The 19,560-nt window shown below is 39.0% G+C and overlaps 1 protein-coding gene across 7 annotated transcripts; it reads right to left on the reverse strand.

Moving 5' to 3' along the window:
• Nucleotides 1-3,808: 3,808 nt before the first annotated feature.
• Nucleotides 3,809-12,020, reverse strand: ranbp3a (RAN binding protein 3a). Of its 7 annotated transcripts, none has more exons than XM_077024787.1 (17): nt 11,965-12,020; nt 10,447-10,502; nt 10,298-10,334; nt 10,113-10,199; nt 9,921-9,951; nt 9,672-9,737; nt 9,345-9,437; nt 9,105-9,205; nt 8,837-8,950; nt 8,656-8,756; nt 8,481-8,556; nt 8,277-8,385; nt 7,671-7,783; nt 7,286-7,412; nt 6,894-7,036; nt 6,535-6,730; nt 3,809-6,317 (listed from the first exon to the last, which is right to left on the reverse strand). In XM_077024787.1, the coding sequence occupies exons 3-17, from the start codon at nt 10,322-10,324 to the stop codon at nt 6,274-6,276; spliced, it is 1,428 nt and encodes a 475-aa protein (XP_076880902.1). In that variant the 5' UTR covers nt 10,325-10,334; nt 10,447-10,502; nt 11,965-12,020; the 3' UTR covers nt 3,809-6,273. The 7 variants fall into 7 exon arrangements, with proteins under 7 accessions (XP_076880902.1, XP_076880899.1, XP_076880898.1 ...); XM_077024784.1 differs by having other exon boundaries at nt 7,671-7,780; nt 9,921-9,992; XM_077024783.1 differs by having other exon boundaries at nt 9,921-9,992.
• Between the last annotated feature and the right edge of the window lie 7,540 nt (nt 12,021-19,560).

The following is a 19,560-nucleotide window of genomic DNA, read 5'->3' on the forward strand; positions in this document are numbered from 1 at the left end:
CCTTACAATAATAAATTTCCTTGCTACTCTGTTTGTAATAAGTCTCCTCTGCATTTACCTGCAAGCCCTACGGAAATTGTGCTATGTCCTGACTTTAAAATAAGATTAAATCATGCACTACCTCACCACCATACACTATCCACTAACACCATCCACTAACATGCTCACTGCGCTCCAAGCCAGTTCACTCGGCAAACCAATTTAACGTGTACATATCATGTTATCTCTACTACACAAACACCATCTGTCCTTGTCCACCACTGTCTCGGTTTGTTTATTTCCACTGTATTCAGTCATTACGCAAGGTACGGATGTCATTGGCTTTTCAGTCAGACAATGCAATGCTACAGTGAACATAAAAAGACTAAACATGTCTGTAGCCTTTATTTCCTGAAAAATAATATGTCTGCAAAAACAGACACATTGCTCTAAGCAAACCATTTTAGAGGAGTGTCTTTTTCATGTACTGGAATCACACTGACCTCAGACATATTCTTTTGTTACTTTGCAAGATAGAGAAGGTTGCTTTTAGGGATAAAGCAAGGTTGTCTGTCCCTTACGGTCTCTAAATAATCGCTAAAGGTGCCACAATAAAATTAAACTCAACTGAAGTTTGAATTTAAAAAGCTAAGAACGTAAGATTCATACTTTGCTGAATTGTTTCAGAGAATAAGCATGAAACACACCTGACATTGAGGAATAGCTGCATCTGGGTCTGAATCCACTGCTTATAGGTACTCAATCAGATGTGATTCATCACAGTGGATAACGGCAAAAAACGCTAGAAATGTGAACGCTATGTCTGTCTTGTAGAGGAGTATATAAAAAATTGTTCCTGCAGTGCAACATGGCAGTGACCAGCTTGTGAAGCTTGTAAACTCACCCAGCCTAATGGCCAAATCTTTGATAGTACATCTAAAACATCAGTAAGAGTAGATGTCAAAGAAGGGTTTTGTCATATAAAACAGAAATACCTAGAACTGATTAAAATATTTTATTACATAATGATTGCGAATATGTCCCCTATCCAGACACAAGTCCATGTTACTCTACACTATGACTTTTGCCAATGAGTCAAAGAGTTTAGTTAAAATGCCTCCAGATTGTAAAGGCTGATGAAAGCCTTGAATGTCTGCCATGGTTACACTGCAAACATAATGGTGAAGTTGGTAATTAGACTTACCACTCTGGACACTTTTGTGAGTCATGCACAATGCTGTTTTAGCCGCTCACTTCTCTTGCTTATATTGAGGTGAAGTGGAAACCGAAAGTGTCTCTAAAACGTTAGCCACCATTCGAAAACATGTTCATTATCCTTTTAAGTTGTGGTTATCATTCTATACACAAGGTTCATTTTAGTTATAGGAATTCATAAACATTTGGAAATCTTTTGTGTGTTTTATGACATCCTTAGTGTGCTTGGAATAGCATTTTCAGTCATGTCTGGATGTCTGTGAAACACATACCTACATTATACGGATAGGAAAACAGTCATGATTTCTAACACTCATCATTTTAATCAAGCACTAAACCGCTATATAAAAAGTTGTACATACTGTTTTCCATGAACACGTGACTCCTGATGGTAGCCCCATTATTTAGAAATGTCTTCCTGCCATGTGCACAAAATGGTTCATGTTTAGGTTCATCTTAAATGAAATATGTGCTCTTCAAACACACATATTGGAACCCAAAATTCATAAATATAAAAGGAGTCCCCTTGAGTACCAAGAGTGTCAGTTACATTTAATCAGGCACAAGAAAAGACAAAAACAAGTCAACTTTCTCCAGCTGCTTTGCTTATTGCACACATTTCATATTATCAGTAGTGGTTTTCTATTTACAAGTTTAATGATAACTTAATATTATTCTCAGTTGTTAATATGTAAATTTAAGGGCTTAGATTAATTTATTCTAGTTTAGTGTATTCCTCCTCTTATAATCCAATTCAAAGTTAGTCATACCAGGGAATACATAAGACAATAATTCCATGCCAGCTACAAATCAATGGTTTACACATCTATGTTACTACTGACAATAATTTGCCATAACTTCCTGTTTAAGGAAAACCAAACCTTGCTTAAGGTCAAGCAATGGGTCTTGTAAAAGAAAGAGGATTTGAAACGCAGGCATAATCATGGCAGATGCCCCTGAAAGAACACATGCGTGTGGAATGTCTGTCAAAGTCCAGGTCCATGTCCAGACCTAAATCCATCTGAAACTCTGCAATGGTACTTAGAGCTGACCCTAAACCAAAGAAAGCCAATTAAAGTCACACCACATAAGATATTACATGGATCATCATAAGGTGAAAAACGATTTTTGTTGAGAAAACAACTGTAAACATAACCTCTCAAAACTATTTAGCCTGATCAAAGTATGAGACATAAATCAGGCTGTTTGGATGTGAATGTCAGCAAAGAGCATATTTATGTCATTTGTAATAGTTCTCTGGTATATACACTTGTAAAATTAAGATTTAAAAATCTCCCAAGCTACAGTATGTGGAACAGTCAAGACGTAACTGAAGACTAACGAGCCATCCTGTGCTTTATTGGAAGGTCTTTGCTGATCTTGCCTTGAAGAATACTGAGTGTTCACACTAAGAATATTCTTGGACCTGGTTGTGTACCAGACTCCCAAAACAAACCTGAATACAGTTGTGCAATACCAATTTAACAACAGTTTGGGCAACATTAAGTGAGGCTTTGATTTTTAGTGTTCTCATAGTGATGATATATGTACATCACACATACATCATTCAAAAATGGTATAGAAGATTATCAGTGCAGTTTAGATGAGATTAGCATGTCATGTCAAAGGCACATTAATCTACTGGGACATGTTTTAAGTTCATTTTTTTCTATTTCTATTAAAACATCACAGTTTCTTACATCTCCCGTGAAAATATTTCACATTTAATTTTGTTTTCCTTGTGGTAAGAACAGAAACTAGACAAATCTGTCCTAGAAAACCACATTAATGGATCATTTCAAGAATTTAAAGTAAAAAAAAATTCAAGTGTATTTCCAGGTCATAAGTGTGTGTGTCATAAATGTTTGTTAAAAGTAGAAAAAATAAATAAAAGCTTAACTGGTGTTAAGCGCACTTATTGTAAGGAACCACACACCAAATAATTATTTTATATATATTTTTATATATTTTCTCAAATAGCCTACATTTCATGGCAATCCAGCTCCCCCAAGCTACACCTAAAAGCAAACAATATGTCAAAATGCAGACAATTACACAAAAATATTGATGCTGCAATTCCTTTCCAGAACGCTGGATTTCTGTTGTTACACTTGGAACCACCATGCTGAAAGCAAAAGAAGCAATAGTGATGATTTTTGCTTTACTACCCCTAACCTTGAGTTACAAATAAAACTTATGGTCTCTGCTCCTCTGTTCTCATGATGGGTCTGAGGAATTTAAAACTGAATGTGAGACACACAATTAACAAAAAAGTCAAACAGGTTAGACTGAGAAATGGTAAAACATGGACAGTTTTTGATACAGCTAAAATAAATCAATAAAAACTTTCTAGATTTATTTTAAAAATAAATCTAGCATACTCCATGAGACACCTTGTTACAAACTCTTAAATTAGTCCGCTGTCATTGCAACACACTGACCCCAATTACATTTCAAGCAATAATCTTAAAAAATCGCAGCACTTGACTTTCACCTTTCAAAAAAAGATCCAGAGTGATCCTGGGTCAAAGTGCATAAAAACCAGACAAGGTCCTCCGACACTAACAAAGCAGTCAGATGAGAGTCTGAGGAAATCAGATCATTGACAAAAATATGCAGGCCAGGGATTTTATTTTACATTACGGAATATCAGTCAGGGATACCCAGATATCATCAAGGAAATACATTCACAGATGAGTGGTGAAAAAAAATAAAAGATTCTAAATAAAATGAAATCGGTCAAAAAATGAAATGCAAAATGTGCTAACTGCCTGTGTCTACTAAAGGATGGAATGTGTGATGAGAGGCAAACCGGTAAAGAAAAGTGAATCATAGCCTACCTAACTGTAATGAAAAGTGTATCACAGCTAAATGTTACATATCTATATGTAAAGAAATGTGACTATTGCTTTGTGTATAATTCCAGATATATGGATCATTTAAAAAACTGATATAAAAAAAAATACAAATCTTTTGCATATTTTAGAACTTTATATTACAATGTCTCCGCGTTTCCTAGAAACCATATTTGTCAAGTCTATTATCAACCAGATTGATAACTTTTTTGTTTCAAAGAATGCTTAAAAAAAACAGTTAAAAAAAAAAAAAAAACAACACACACAAACACACATTCACGAGCTGAAAGATTCTCAACCGGTGCCACTGGCATTGTACCTACACAGCACTGGCTTTCTGAATACTAACATCTATATATGTTTATCAACAAAAAAGACAAGAGTAGTATCCTTTGGGTGAAGTAACCACAGGACCAGTGTCACTCAGTGTCACTGCATGATGCACTAAGCACCACTTTGTGGTGAACGTTGTCCAACGTACGATGTCAGTGAACATGCATGTTTAACAAATAACAGCAAAGACAGCAGGAAAAATCAGTAACTCCAAATGTAAACAGAATAATACACCGTAGGTATTCTTCTGCAACACACTAATGTAAACAGGTATAGTCTCATGTAGCACATAACGCTCAACAACCAAACATTCATATACAAATGTTTAGTCCCCACTCCTTTACTCTCATTCATATTAATGGGACAATAACTTATACAGATGAAAAATTGATTAACAGCTGCTGCTCTTTAAATACAGAAAGGCTGCACATTCAAATCGGAGCCCTGTGAGGTGCGTCATGACAAAACAAAGAAACTGAGCAAAAAACAGGATACGCACAATACACCAAAAATCTACACAACGCAGGAAATATTAGTAATGTGCTCCAATCAATATTTTACAATTTTCACATCAAAGTTTTTTTTTTGGCAGTACAGGAACGGTAGTATACAACAACACCACAATTTGCATGTGAATCATCATCTTGAATTTGAATATAAAGAGAATTAAAAAGGGGGAGCAACACTTTACCGAATGCTTTTAAAACTGCCTCACTACTTATCCTTAAAGTTGCTTTTTCACAGACACCAAGTACTGGTAGAAACTACACATAATGTCTTACATAATGTATAGTTCTTCAAAGAAGTTGTGTTGCTTAATTGAGATTATATTGTCAAAGTTATCTGCTGTAAATGCATTGTGGGATGGATACAGTAGACTACCTGTCAATATATGTCTCCTACGTGAATGGAAAAATATAAAGCAAAACGAATATATAGAATCTAATCATTACACCTGACTACATAAGAACCTACCGCATCAAAATTGGATAAACTTGTATTCTGGGAACAAATGAATGAAAACACCTTACAGTAATACAGGGACACCATACAGGAAGATCCGAGGACAAAGGCTACCATTAAAAATGACCAGGATGTTTATGACACATTATGCATTCTGGTTTGACTTTGAACTTTTGCGTTTGTATCAACCTATTCAATCCTATTTAAAGTTAGAATAAGATATTGTAATTATTATTAATTTGTAGAAACAACACACTGTATTGTCAGCCATCTTTTCTGTAAATGTATGTTTTACAAATAAAGAAGGTCACATTGCAATTTTAGGTTATATTACTGCCTCAAAGCATCAAAGTCAACTGAAAAAAGTTACACTTATTGCCAAACTAGTAAAATTGCATTAATTCATAGTGGGGATTAAACAAAAGCCCTGCAGAGCAGAAATGAAGGGAAGAATTCCTGTGACATTTAAGCTGCAACAACTGTACACTTTATGCTTAGTCTGGCAATGTAAGGAACACTTGAGTGTAGTGCTCCAAATGTTAGCACTCTTTTAAAATGAGTGTACTGCTCCAAAATTGAAATTACACAACTAACACCACGAATTTTGAATGCACCCCATGTGTTAAAAAAAAACAAAAACAAAACAAAAAAACCCCAAATAGCATCTTGCACATCAATGTGATGAGCTTGAGAATTATTACACTCTCCATCCTATAAAAATCGACTTTCATTTATGTTTCAAACTCTAAAGGAAGGTGCTCTTCACCCCATGACTGTTAATGAGAGTTTAGAAAGAAAGACCTGCATAAGGATCCCCCTGGAGCTAGGCTTCAGGCCACGGGCCGGAGAGGCAAGGCTGTGGGCAGTGCTGAGGGCGGGCTGGGGGCGGGCTGCGGGCAGGCTGGGGGCGGGCTAGGGGCGGTCCCTGCTACGTGCTCTCCGTGGGCTGGGGCTCCCCTTCCTCCCCCTTTCCTGAGAGGAAATTGGTTATACATCAGCATGAGCTTATGTTACATGATATGAGACTGTTATGTGATATTTAACTGCCGACAGAATAATATGCACACAGCTGTTTAAAAGATTTTAACAAACAGTATCAAAGGCTCAAGAGGACTAAATCTACACTATGGGGCTGGTTGTCCCGCAGTGTAGTGTTGGCGTGGTTACTGTTACTGATCGGTGGTGTCACCTGAGGCGGGATCATGTCCTGCGGTGTGGGTCTCGTCCTCGTCGCTGGAACGGCTGACCTCGCCCTCTACCTCACCCTCAACCTCGCCCTCGGGGAAGGGCACTGGCGGCCCAACCGGCTGCTCACCACGGCTGCGCAGGGCCAGCATGCGGTGGTGCAGGGCAGCAAATAGCTGGCTGGAGTCCTTCGAGCTTGCCTTCGCACGCATCACACACAAAACAGAGTAAGGACCAATCAGAGCAAGGACCAATCAGAGCAAGGACCAATCAGCTGCCTGGGTCCTTTTTTTTTTTTTTTAAAACCTTTTTTCCATGAAAGTGCATTCTGATGAGACAGGTGATTAATGAAATGCAGCTTACCGATATGAGGAAGACTTTCACTCCCTGGTCCTCTGTGTCCATGGCAGTGATGCGGACACTCTTCTCACTGGCTTTGTCGACCTGCATCTGGGACCACAACTTCGTGTTCAGAATCAGACGCAGACTTCCTTGGGTTCGCATCACTGAAGCACAAAAAGCACATCCAAACCTGAGTCATCCCCAAAGACTCACCAATCCCCAAAGACTCACCCATCCCCAATGTAAACCATACTACAATACTAAAAATGTGCATGGTATATGGCAGGTAATATTGTTAATGTTTAATACTGTTAATGTTAATTTCTCCTTGGTGAACTATTTCTTCAAAGTAGCAATTCCTACACTATTATTGGCCTTTATTAAGGAATAGCTGTGTATTACATGCATATTACCCAATCTGGACTGCAGGTTTCCATTGTGGACATCATTGGACAACATGTCATTGAGTCTCAGGAGTCCACATCCTCTCTCCACCCATGACTGGGAACTCTTCTCAAACACAAACAGCTTGCACTGAATCTACAGAGCAAAAAAGACATTTAGGCTTTGCCATGAATTGCACTGCACTTTTTATGCTGAAATGGGGAACTCTATGACACACCCAAACAAACAAAGTTCAAATTTATGCACAGAAAGATCACTACATTATGTCAAATGCCAATGTGAACATTGCTGAACAGTGTTTCTGACAATACTTCACAAGTTCTTGTAAGGGACATACCTTGGCTAATTTGCCATTACACGACCTGAAAGGTGCCGCAGTCATCACCCTCCTACCTGTAGGACGTTGCTCTCGGACTCCTCTCCCGTCCGCACCTCCACCCTCTCCAGCAAACACTTCTTGGCTGTGGCTTTTGTGTATGCAGCTGCTGACTCCTCCAAAGACTCTGCTGTGTTAGCATCCACACACACACACACACATATACGCGTGGACACACACACACGAGCACACGCACGCACACAATCAATCACTGGTTAGCACTTGATTCCAGCTTTAAAATCTGAGGATGTTCGGTTCTAGCACACAAATCTTTTAAAACACCTGATAGTTCTTCCATCGGCCCTTTATGTGGTGTTACCATACTGGGCAGTTTATTGCATCTCATTACAAAAATGCATGTCCTGGTACTGAACCTTCCAATACAGCTAAAGATGCAAGAGATATGTACATGAAAGCATATTATTTGTTTAACAAAGCTTCTGGAAGACTAATAATGGCAACCAAAATAAAAGTTCTGGAAAATGACATGGGATCTGCAATACAGCAGCAGGCAACTGACTGGGACAATTTGAAGCTGTCAAAACTGGAGGGGATGAATTTCCCCTTTGTGAACATTGAGGATAATTATAGCATTTTGCCCCCATAATGTCTGGACAGCGTACCTTGTTCAGAATTTACATCTTGTGACGAGCAGGGTTCAGTGGCTGGGCCGCTGTCCGATTTAGACTCCACACTGCCCTCTGTTGTTGCTTTGCTGAATTTCGGCGGGCTCTGAAAGGAACAATAGTCTGACGGCCATGCCTCAGCAAGACTCGGCCAAGGTTGTCTGAACATCCTCAGAAAGGAAAAGTTATTTGTCATCTTACCAAAACACGATCAGACATGTTCTGTCCAAAAACAAACTTTTCTCCAGTCTCACTGCAGTCTTCAACTTTTTGACGGCTGAAATAAGCGCACAAGAAATATAGAATGTTCTGCCTCAGGTCTGTACGACAGGAAAAAAATACCCTTTTTAAGGAAGATAAAATGAGGTCTGCGTACGTTGTGGCATTGATGTATTGTAAGAAATAATTCGTCCCTTCCGACTTTTGAGATGCAGCTCGTCTGGAAGCTCCGTCCTTCCCATCTGATGCGTCGTCCACCTGTACCCACAGAAAGCAGCGAGGCTTTTGTATGGTCAGAAGTCCCATTTAGAATCCGACATCAGGAAGATCCTACCAACCTTGATTCTGTCTTTAATGTTCTGTCCAAAGACAAACGCCGGCTCGTGCGGAAGGGCGCGTTCCTTCGCTCTCTCCCCGTTCTTTTGCCACTCACCCCCCACGTTTTTTGCCATCTATTTTAAACAGATACACAAATGAGGCGTTAGCGTTACATCACCGCACAGTCTACGTTTAAAAACTAAAACCTACACGCGAATCCTCTTTTAACCTTAAGAAAAATCGGCAGCCTCCGGTGGCCCCACTGCCACCACACTGCTACACCCTTACCAGCGACCTGTCGTTGTGGAGTGTGCCTCCATCAGAGCTCCACTCTGCTGCAACCTGGGCATCGGACGGCTTACTCGCTCCATTCGTGCTGTTGTTTATGTCTAGAATGTTACGTGGACAGGATGTGAGAAATTAATACCTTCAATCTCAGGAGTATTGTTTCTCCTACATTCATGCCACTTCCAACAAAAGACTGACAGTAAAAGTACAATTAAGTGTTTTAAGTTAACAACTACTCACTACGTGAGGATAATGGCTTGGTGGGCGGAGCCTGAAGCACAGGTGGGCGGAGCACACTGCGCTGCTGTTCCTTAGGTTTCTGGGTTGGGACTCCTGAAACAAACACCAGCACAGGTATGATGATGCTACGTTTACCATCCCTCCGCTGTATTTTACTGCCCAGAGAACACTGGCTTTATGTTCCCATCTGCTGTAATATGTGAGGAACCATCAAGGACTGGTGCAGAGTGCTTTGCAGTTGATGAACTGCATATGAAACCACATAGACATGCTGTTTTATAGAGCTGTATTTCAGTATGAGAGTAGATGGCTAGTGTAGCAGCTTACCAGCTCTTGGTGCTTGGCCATGTATTAATGTTGGTGGACGGAGACGAAACCCAACAACCTTCTCCTCTGTTCAGGAATAATACACACATTCTGGTCAAATAAATTACAAACTATATTCAAATGAGTATCTATGAGAATAATAGTGTGTGTGTGTGATTGTGTAATATATATATATATATATATATATATATATATATATATATATATATATATATATATATATGCTAATGTGCATAATATAAGTCTCACCAGGCTCTGAATCTGAATTTCCAGATGGGGACTGGCAAAAAGTCGATGGCATGAATACATTATTCTTAGACACTGGAAAAAAAAACAAAATGCACGCAACACCAGTAATAAACCACAGGTTAAAATAGAAACCTCAGATGTTTAAGTTCCATATTAACCAAGCAACATGAGAAAAGAAAGCTACTTAGTTACCAGAGTGGGAGAGTGGAAACTGTGTGAAAGACGATAATGTTTCTCTCTTAGCAGGAGGGCAATAGTTGCCATCATCTCTATCAGAATCTGAGAAATGTAGGAAAACACATTAAATTCTCAGATGTTTTAAGTTTTGGATCGTGAGCTCAAAGCACGAAAACAAACACTACTGACTCCAACCTCACCATCCCCATCCTCTGCACTTGATCCATCTGCTGACCTCTGAGAACAGAAAGTGGGCAAACCCCTTCAGTATTCTTCACTCTCATTTCTATACAGTCAAAATTACATCACTACTGCCACTGGGGAGCCCACCACATTAGATAGATCTTACCTTTTGCCCTCTGTCCTTCTGGAACACAAACACTGGGGCAGCTAAAGCAGGTTTTTCTGCAAAGCAAAAACAGAATGAAATATACTACACATTAACCAAATCTCAGGGCCAAAAACCTTACACATAATAAACTATTTAGCTTAAAACTGAAATAATTGTGATTTGGTTATTTAGACCATTGGTTCATGCTGATTCATTAGTTCATCATTTTTAAGCATGTTTCATATTTTAACTGCTACCCACTGTTATGCTATGTATTATTTTATGTATTAGTGATTCCAGCATTTACAAGTGTAATGTGAAAATCCATGCTTAATAGCACAAGACAACACATTCAGACAGTTGGTATTTATAAGAAAAATGGAGTCCAAACATCAGTCTGATGCAATATGGTTCTGTCTATTTTTGTTACTGTAAGTAAAGTTCAATGCAGAATCATCTCCATACATTTCATGGTTCACCAATAAGCATCAGAAGTGTTCATACTATTGGCAATCACACAATGGGCAACATTAACACTATTACAGTGTAACAGTGCTACACAGTACACCAACACTCCCTTATATAAGGGATAACAGAGTATCCTTGCATACAGTAACTATATGATGTGATGACCATGTAGCCCACCAAATATCTCTTCTCTCAGAATTTCTACATTAATCACTGTTATCATCAGCCATGCGGCTTCGTTGAGCCCTAATGCCTGATTTTAACTCACGTTCCTCTTCCTTAAATTCTCTTCCTCAAAAAGTCAAAAAGCTTTTAAGAAACTGAGGCTATAAAGTAATAAAAAGCACACGAGTATACGTAAAAACATATTTCAGCCAGGTTCAAGTTATTCATGGCACAGTCATGTTTTAAAATGCCGCCTTTCCAACATCTCGATTATGTGATTTTTTTGTTACGTTTCTTCCAATAAACAACACGCTTAATCATAAACCGACCTGTGGCCTACAACGCAAAGTATGTGCAAAAAACCGTGAATATCTGCTACACAAGTCCCTTAACGGAAAACGTTGGTCCCGAGTTGTTGTCGTTATCTTAACCCGTTAACTGTGAGGGTGGGCTGCCTCTCTACCCAACAGCTCCACACCTACCCAACACTTTCACCCATTTTTCATTACTGTATTTTAACCAATTCGAGATTTCCAACAGATTAATATGGATTTAGTAAGTGATTTGCCAAAGTAGATTACAAGGGACTACATTTTAGTCAGCACAACAAATCTAGCTAGACACCATAGTGACATTGAGCAGTCACTCGTCCCCACTGTTTTCAGTATTCACTCACGCTAGCTAAGCTAACTAGCCAATGTGAACGTGAGCCTACTAGCTTTCTAGCTATTTAACTAGCCTAGCTAGCAAGGTAGTCTCATTGTGCGATTTAAAAGGTTTAACAGTTGTATGTAATGAAACGCACAACCTGGCAGAACACAAGGATATTTTTATTCAGCTTTAAAAATCGGAATCTAGGCAACACTGATAGTAGAACGAAATTACTGAACTTGAATTTCTTACCTTCATTTGACAAGTCCGCCATCTTATTTCTTAACTACCCAGAATTCCACTTTATACAACTACTAGGAGCCCCATCTGGTGAGGTGGTGGTATATGGGGATACCAAATGTGAGTAATTATATATATATATATATATATATATATATATATATATATATATATATATATATATATATATATATATATATATATATGAGCTAATGTTTTGGAGTCTGTAAAGCTGCTGTGCAACTCATTTTGATGTATTGCTTCGTTGCAGAAAGGGATTCAGCTAGATCTTAAGACTACATTGTTATAGGCTTTTTCTTTGTAAAAAAACGTTTCAGTGAAAAGTGTTAGGGAAAAGTGGACAGTATTTCATTACAGTAAAATGAGGTTCCTGCTATTCATTTGTTTTGTGTGTGTTTTGGCATGTCTGCGACAGGCAGGTGTCTTGTCTGTTCTTCTAACAGAATGTGATAAACTTGATAAACCACTACTAAATAGAGACAGGCGAAGTTGAGTCTAAGCAGGAGGGGTAAAATGAAACGGCAATTCACTCCTCACAAAAATGAACTGCAGCACCCCCTTGTGTGGACTTTCGAGAGTAAATTTCAGGAGTCCTTTTTCATATTCATATTTGCAGAGTAGTTTACAGACCTCCTCACATGACACATGACCAAACCACCAAAACTTGATGTATTATATTATCCAGATCTGCTAGCGTGTCCTAGCCTATGTGACAGTCATACAGTTCTTTATACCAATTTGTCTGTGTATTTATTTAATTTTTTATTTTTGCACTGGTCTCAATGTTATGCATTCTCTCTTATATAGTCCTGCATACTGTGCTGTCATATTGTGCTGTACTGTGGATCATAAGAAATGTCATCTCATTCCAATGCATGCATGCAATTTGGAGGCATGACAATGAAACACGACTTGACAAACAATGTCCAGATGACTGACTTGAAGTTCCATTAAAAGAGGTTTGTATCCCTTTTAATACTGGCTTAAGGTTACTTTCTTAAACTGAATGAAAAATAATACACAGCAATGGATCCTGTCATTACTGCTCTGCTACAAATACTATTTCAAAATAACACACTTGATACTGTATAATACAACTGTTCTGCCCTTGAAAGCAACCACACTTGTTTGTCTGCAATTATACATTTTATTCAAAGGAGACGCAACCTAATATGACAGTTGTGATGTATTTCTATATCTTCTGTCATACGCTACATTTCAGCATACTATTGTCCAACAGTGGCTGCTAATGCATCATGATTTGTGATAAAGACAAACAAAACAACAAAATTTACTGTGTGGCATAGAATAATAGCATGGCTGAAGTGATATATCCATGTGTAACCCAGATCTGAAAAAGATCTTGAAAGGTAGACTCACTAGATTAGAGAAGAATTCACTCTAGCCCCAACCTTCCAAAGTGAATGAAAGTCAGCTAAGGTCATGTGGCTTTGCTCTTCATTAATACATAACCATGTAAAAGTCTGGTAAGTGACCCACTGGGACCTGGTCTCCAGGTGCATCTCAGCAGTATGTGGTAAAAATGTTTTTAGAATATTATACATTGAACAGATATTTGTTGCTATCTGCTCAATAGTTCAAAAGTCAAAAGTTTTTTCTCTTTCTTTTAATATTTTATTTAATTGAAATGTGAATTTATGGTAATTACCTGCCCATCAAGATTGCACTGTTAATGTAAAAAAGTGGATACATTAGCAGCATCTGCTGGACATCTACAGCATGTTAACATGTGACGTATAGTAGGGGTTTGTCAGATTCAGCATTTAGTGTTCCATTTTGGGAGGCCAGGTTGTAAAAAGATGGGGATAGCCTTTCACTCTATGAAAAATAAACAAAAAAATAAGCACGTTTGAAAAATACTATTTAAATGAAAATACTGTGACATGATGACACATTATTATTAGTATACAATAATATAATTGTGATCGTCATGATCTGGTAGGCTCATGTGCAGTTCATTTGCAATCACAGAACTACAGTCATTAACTTATTGTCTGGTTTATTTGATTTCTTTTTAGAATTTCACTTAGAAAATCAAGAGGGCATTTAGAGGGCATACAAATCTAAACAGAATCTAAATTCTTTATGTCAGAGGAATTAAATGCATTTACCTCCACATTAACCACATTTGTAGTAACATCTGGCTCCACCATTACAGAAACTGTAAGACAAGTCAGCAAGCAACTGGATATAATTTTCAAAAGACTGTACAGGATGCCCCATGAGTGTAGGGAAAACAAGTATTTTACCTTGAACACTCTCCCCTTGAACAGATGTTGGTGAAACAGTTTCTTGAGGGTTGTGATTGTCAGCTGAACTCATTAACAGAGATGACAGCACCCGAGGCGTAACCATCTCTAAAGAATCAGCCAGAAAGTCAATTATCTGTGAGAACGCCAGTGTCTGCTGAGGGTCTGTTATCTTCAGGAATATCCGTTGTTTCCTCAGCTCCACTCTTCTCTGTGATCGTCCACTCAGGTCCTGTTGTCTGTCTGGTTGTCCCTTCAGCTCCAGTGATTTGTTTGGAAGTCTCCTCAGCATCAACTTCCTGTGACAATGACCCCTCAACACCAGTTATCATTGTGGTTGTTCCTTCAGCACCTTCAGTTATTTTTGTGTACTTTCCCTGAGGACTGAGTGGCTGTTCTTCCTTCAGAAAGGAGGGTGGAGTTAGCTCATGGCTGAATGCTGGACATTGAGACCATAGATCTTGTTACTTTAAAAAATAGACTATGATTAGAAAAAGTGTAGCCTAGTATTGGGTAAAGCAATGGGTAAAATGTATATTCAGTCCACCTACAAATTTCTGCCTGGAATGGAGCGACATACCTGCACCGTTTTGATCTAAATCTGCCTCAGCTGGACCTGTCTGGGGCACCTGTTGCTCATTCTGAGTAAAGATCTCAGGTAGGCATGAGGGGGGGTGAATGTGATGACTTTTCATGCATGTGATCAGCTATTTTACCAGACAAAAGCTTTTTGCCTGGATGTTGCTGAACTTTCGATGGACTCATTTGTATTTTTGACTCAGGAGGCCCTTTACAAGAAGCCTTGGATTTACCAGATGTTTTCGAACAGGCACTGAGGATGGGACATCTCCTGGTTTAAGCTTGCCAGCTAACCTATTGAGAACACTATCTCTGTTAACAAGAAGCTTTAACATCTCAGCATCCAGCTCAGGTAAGTAACGCTGATGTTGAAATTGACCGTTAGAGGTTTTTTTTTTTGTAGTTTTAAATGTGTCAGGTGACGTACACCAACACTTTCTGTTATCTATCACAACAAGCAAATGGTAGACGATTTCCATTACCATTAATTACAATGGAAAATGACTTCCATACATCAGACTTGCCTGTAGTTGGCTTAATTGTGGTGTATTCGCCTGTTTTAATTGAATTTTCCACAGCTGAAACTGGTTGACCGTCTACAGCAGGGCTATTCAACTATATTTTTCTGCGGGCAAGATTTGGCAGAGAGCTCTGACCTGTGGGCCAGACAATTTTCAGACCTATACCAATATTGTCATAGTGGATGTAAAATTGAAGGGTGGGGGGTGGCGAACGTAATTTGTTGGGGGGTGTGGCGAACGTAAATTCGTAAACGTAAATTCGCGAACGTAAATTTCGACAGTGTCGTAAATTCTCGTAAAATCTCAGCCTGCGGCCTCGTGCAATTGACCCCTGAGCAGCAACATTTGGTTTAGTCCGAGTAACACATTCAGCAGCTTCACAAATCAGATCGTCTTTTCTATGTACTCCTTGTAAATCAAGTGGAGTAATCAACATCATGCCTCGTGCCTACGACCGCAGCACAGCAGTGCCATTATTACAGTTATAGCACTCCCTCTCGTGTATTATTGCGTAAATAACGCACACTTCATGTTCACGTGATCAAGGGCCCTACAGTGATGGTGGAGAGTGGGTTGGGGAGACTGACACTAAGCTGGTCATGGATGTTGGCTCCGTTCTTGAGTAGGGTGCCGACCACTCTGGAGTGTCCACGCTGGCAGGCAGCAGAGAGAGCCGTACCCCCGTCCTGCAGCGAGCACAACACCCTCATCACAAACACCGCCACCCCTGCGCGTCTGTCCGTCTGCTATCAATACCCAAATGCTATAAAAATATTTCACCTTCTCAAATGTTTCTGAATCAAAACCTAAAAAAACACTTCTGAATCAAAACCTAAAAAAAAATGAAGTGAATTATTGAAGTGGAGTAATCAACTAAACAACTAAATAAACAATACAAAAGTGATACAAAAACAAAGAAACAACCACTTGTATGTGGTACAGTGCTCAATGTGCATTTTAATACCTGTGCTTACACTGATTTCTGTTACCTGATCATGTGTTCCAAGATTTGTGCTTGCTGCATAAAGATACATGCATTCTGTAGTCCAACCATGTAGCTAATCGTGTTTTAAATAGCTGATTATAGGCCTAAATCTCATTTCAGCTCACGCACAAACACATCTGCTCTGAAACGAAGTAGCTCTGAAAAACAACAGCTCTGTCGACTCCATTAACAACAGCCCTCAAGCCCAGTGGCACTTTTTCCTTTGGGGGAAATTTGTACATCCTGGGTGGGCTACAGTAGGCTATAACCTGAACAGTCACTAGAAGAAACATACACAGATATCATCAGTGCACTAACAAGGGTGTTTAAATAGCCATTCACGAACAATAAGACGACAAAAAGCTCAATCCTTATCCTCAATCCTCAACCGCAGTGTTTTCTCCAGGCAACTGTAAAAAATAAAATAAAAATAAAAAATAGAAGTGTGTGAACTTTGAACTTGTCGTGAAAAAGAATGTGATTGATGTCGTACGTCTATCAATCAATCAATCAATCAAATTTTATTTATATAGCGCTTTTTACAACAGTTGTTGTCACAAAGCAGCTTTACAAGTGCCGAGTCCTAGCCCCCAGTGAGCAAGCCAAAGGCGACAGTGGCAAGGAAAAACTCCCTAGTTTTTGCATGAGGAAGAAACCTTGAGAGGAACCAAGACTCAGGGGGGGAGCCCATCCTCCTCTGGTCGACACCGGTCACCATGACAACAACAACAATATAGACAGAATGTAGACAGAATGTAAAAGATGCAATAATGTCCATTTAGACCGAAAAAGATGTAATAATGTCCATCATGGTGTAGGCATCCGGTTAGGCAGGAGGTGGCCGGCCAGGATGGATCGCTTGTCTCTCCTCATCTCATTATACCTCAAGCAGGCGGGCAGCCATGTGGAGAAATGAAACAGGGAAAATTAGCTCTGTATGAGGACATATACAGGACAGGTAAAATTATAAACATTTCTGGAGTGTGGCAGCAACTCCGGCACTAAGTTAAATTATTACAGCCTAGCTAAAAAGGCAGAACCAGAAGGTAACATAGGCTTGGGGGCATTCTGAGACAATGGCATCCGTCCACTGCACTGTCAACAAACTTGAGTGACCACGAGCAGTGACAGGATGACAGCACCAGCACCCCAGTCTACCATAAAACCCTTCGTCTATGAACCCCTGGATCTGTACCTTTATCTAAGGGGGATATTAATTATCAAACGCTAGACTAAATAAGTGGGTTTTCAACCTAGATTTAAAGATTGTGACTGTGTCAGAGTCCCGGACACATTTAGGAAGATTATTCCAAAGCTGGGGGGCCTTATAAGAAAAGGCTCTTCCCCCTGCTGTTACCTTGTTAATTTGTGGAACTAATAACAGACCAGCACCCTGTGATCTTAGTTGACGTGGGGGTTCATAGTAGGAAATAAGTTCCTGGAGGTATTCAGGAGCAAGCCCGTGTAGTGCTTTATATGCTAATAATAGAATTTTAAAATCAATACGAAATTTAACTGGGAGCCAATGCAGGGCTGATAGGACTGGTCTAATATGCTGAAATTTTCTAGTTCTGGTCAGAACTCTAGCTGCGGCATTTTGAACTACTTGAAGTTTATTTAGATTCCTATTTGAACATCCTGACAGTAGTGAATTGCAGTAGTCTAGTCTAGAGCTAACAAAGGCGTGCACCAATTTTTCTGCATCATCCTGTGATAATGCATTTCTTAATTTGGCAATGTTGCGGAGATGTAGAAAAGCTATCCTAGTAGTATTATCTATATATTTATCAAATGATAGGTCAGAGTCGAGTATGACGCCTAGGTTTTTGGCTACTGTGCCAGGTGTAATGGGATAGTCTGCAAGATTAAGCATTAAATTTGGAATTTTCTGTCTTGCGGCCTTAGGGCCCACAAGGAGAACTTCTGTTTTGTCCTCATTTAATTGTAGGAAGTTTAGAGACATCCAGCACTTAATATCTCTTACACAGGCCTCAATTTTTCCTAAACTGAGTTTGTCATCGGGTTTGGCTGATATGTAAAGTTGAGTGTCATCCGCATAGCAGTGAAAATTGACACCATGTTTGTTTATAACTGTGCCCAATGGTAGCATATATAATGTAAATAATAGTGGTCCTAAGATGGAGCCTTGCGGGACCCCATATTTAACCATTGTACGTTTGGATGAAATATTATTGAGCTCTACAAACTGATAGCGATTTGTTAAGTAAGACTGAAACCATGAAAGGGCTGTGCCTGAGACTCCAACCCAGCGTTCTAACCTTTCTAGCAAGATCCTATGATCAATTGTGTCGAAAGCTGCACTAAGATCAAGAAGCACTAACAGTGATACATAGCCTTGATCTGATGCAAGGAGGAGATCATTTGTTACTTTAACTAATGCTGTTTCAGTACTGTGATGGGGCCTAAAACCAGATTGGAACTTTTCAAATGTGTTATTCCTATGCAGATATAGGCATAATTGCTGGGCAACAGCTTTTTCTATGATCTTAGATATAAATGATGTGTTTGAAATGGGTCTATAATTAGATAGCACAGTCGGATCAAGATTTGGTTTCTTGATCAGAGGTTTGATAATTGCTAATTTACATGATTTGGGCATGTGACCTATTGTAATGGATGAGTTAACTATAGTTAGAAGAGGTTCAGTTACAGCTGGTAATACCTCTTTTAATAACTTTGAGGGAACTGAGTCTAATGTGCAGGTAGTACAATTTAAGGAAGAAATTATTTTCTCTAATTCTGATTTTGGGAGTGGATGAAAAGCATCAAGTTTTTCTCCCGGTATGTAATTTAAATCAATATCAACCAAACCAGATGACATACCAGTTGTATTGCTAATAAAGGGTTTTATATTTTGTCTAATATTCTCTATTTTATTATCAAAGAAATCTATAAATACATTACTAGTGAGGTTTACTGGAATCTGAGGTTCTGTGCCTGCTTGATTTTTTGTAAGTTTAGAAATAGTATTAAAAAGAAATCTAGGATTGTTTTTATTTTTCTCTATCAGTGAGGCTAAGTATGCTGAGCGTGCTTTAGTGAGTGCCCGTTTGTAGTCAATAATGCTATCCTTCCAGGCACAGTGGAATACTTCCAATTTAGTGGATCGCCATTTCCGCTCTAATTTACGTGCTATTTGTTTTAAGTTTCTAGTTTGGTCGGTGTACCATGGGGCGAGCTTTTTGGATCTAGCTTTTTTATATTTTAGTGG

The sequence above is a fragment of the Brachyhypopomus gauderio genome, chromosome 12 (assembly GCF_052324685.1).
Source record: "Brachyhypopomus gauderio isolate BG-103 chromosome 12, BGAUD_0.2, whole genome shotgun sequence".
Taxonomy (NCBI): domain Eukaryota; kingdom Metazoa; phylum Chordata; class Actinopteri; order Gymnotiformes; family Hypopomidae; genus Brachyhypopomus; species Brachyhypopomus gauderio.

Bases quoted from the DNA above. Each gene is read 5' to 3' on its own strand.
- ranbp3a (XM_077024783.1), bottom strand. From the start codon at position 11,986: ATGGCGGACTTGTCAAATGAAG. The intron at 10,335-10,446 runs GTAAGATCTATC...TTCTGTTCTCAG, and splicing joins AGAAGGACAGAGGGCAAAAG to AGGTCAGCAGATGGATCAAG. The intron at 8,557-8,655 runs GTACGCAGACCT...CGCTTATTTCAG, and splicing joins CAATACATCAATGCCACAAC to CCGTCAAAAAGTTGAAGACT.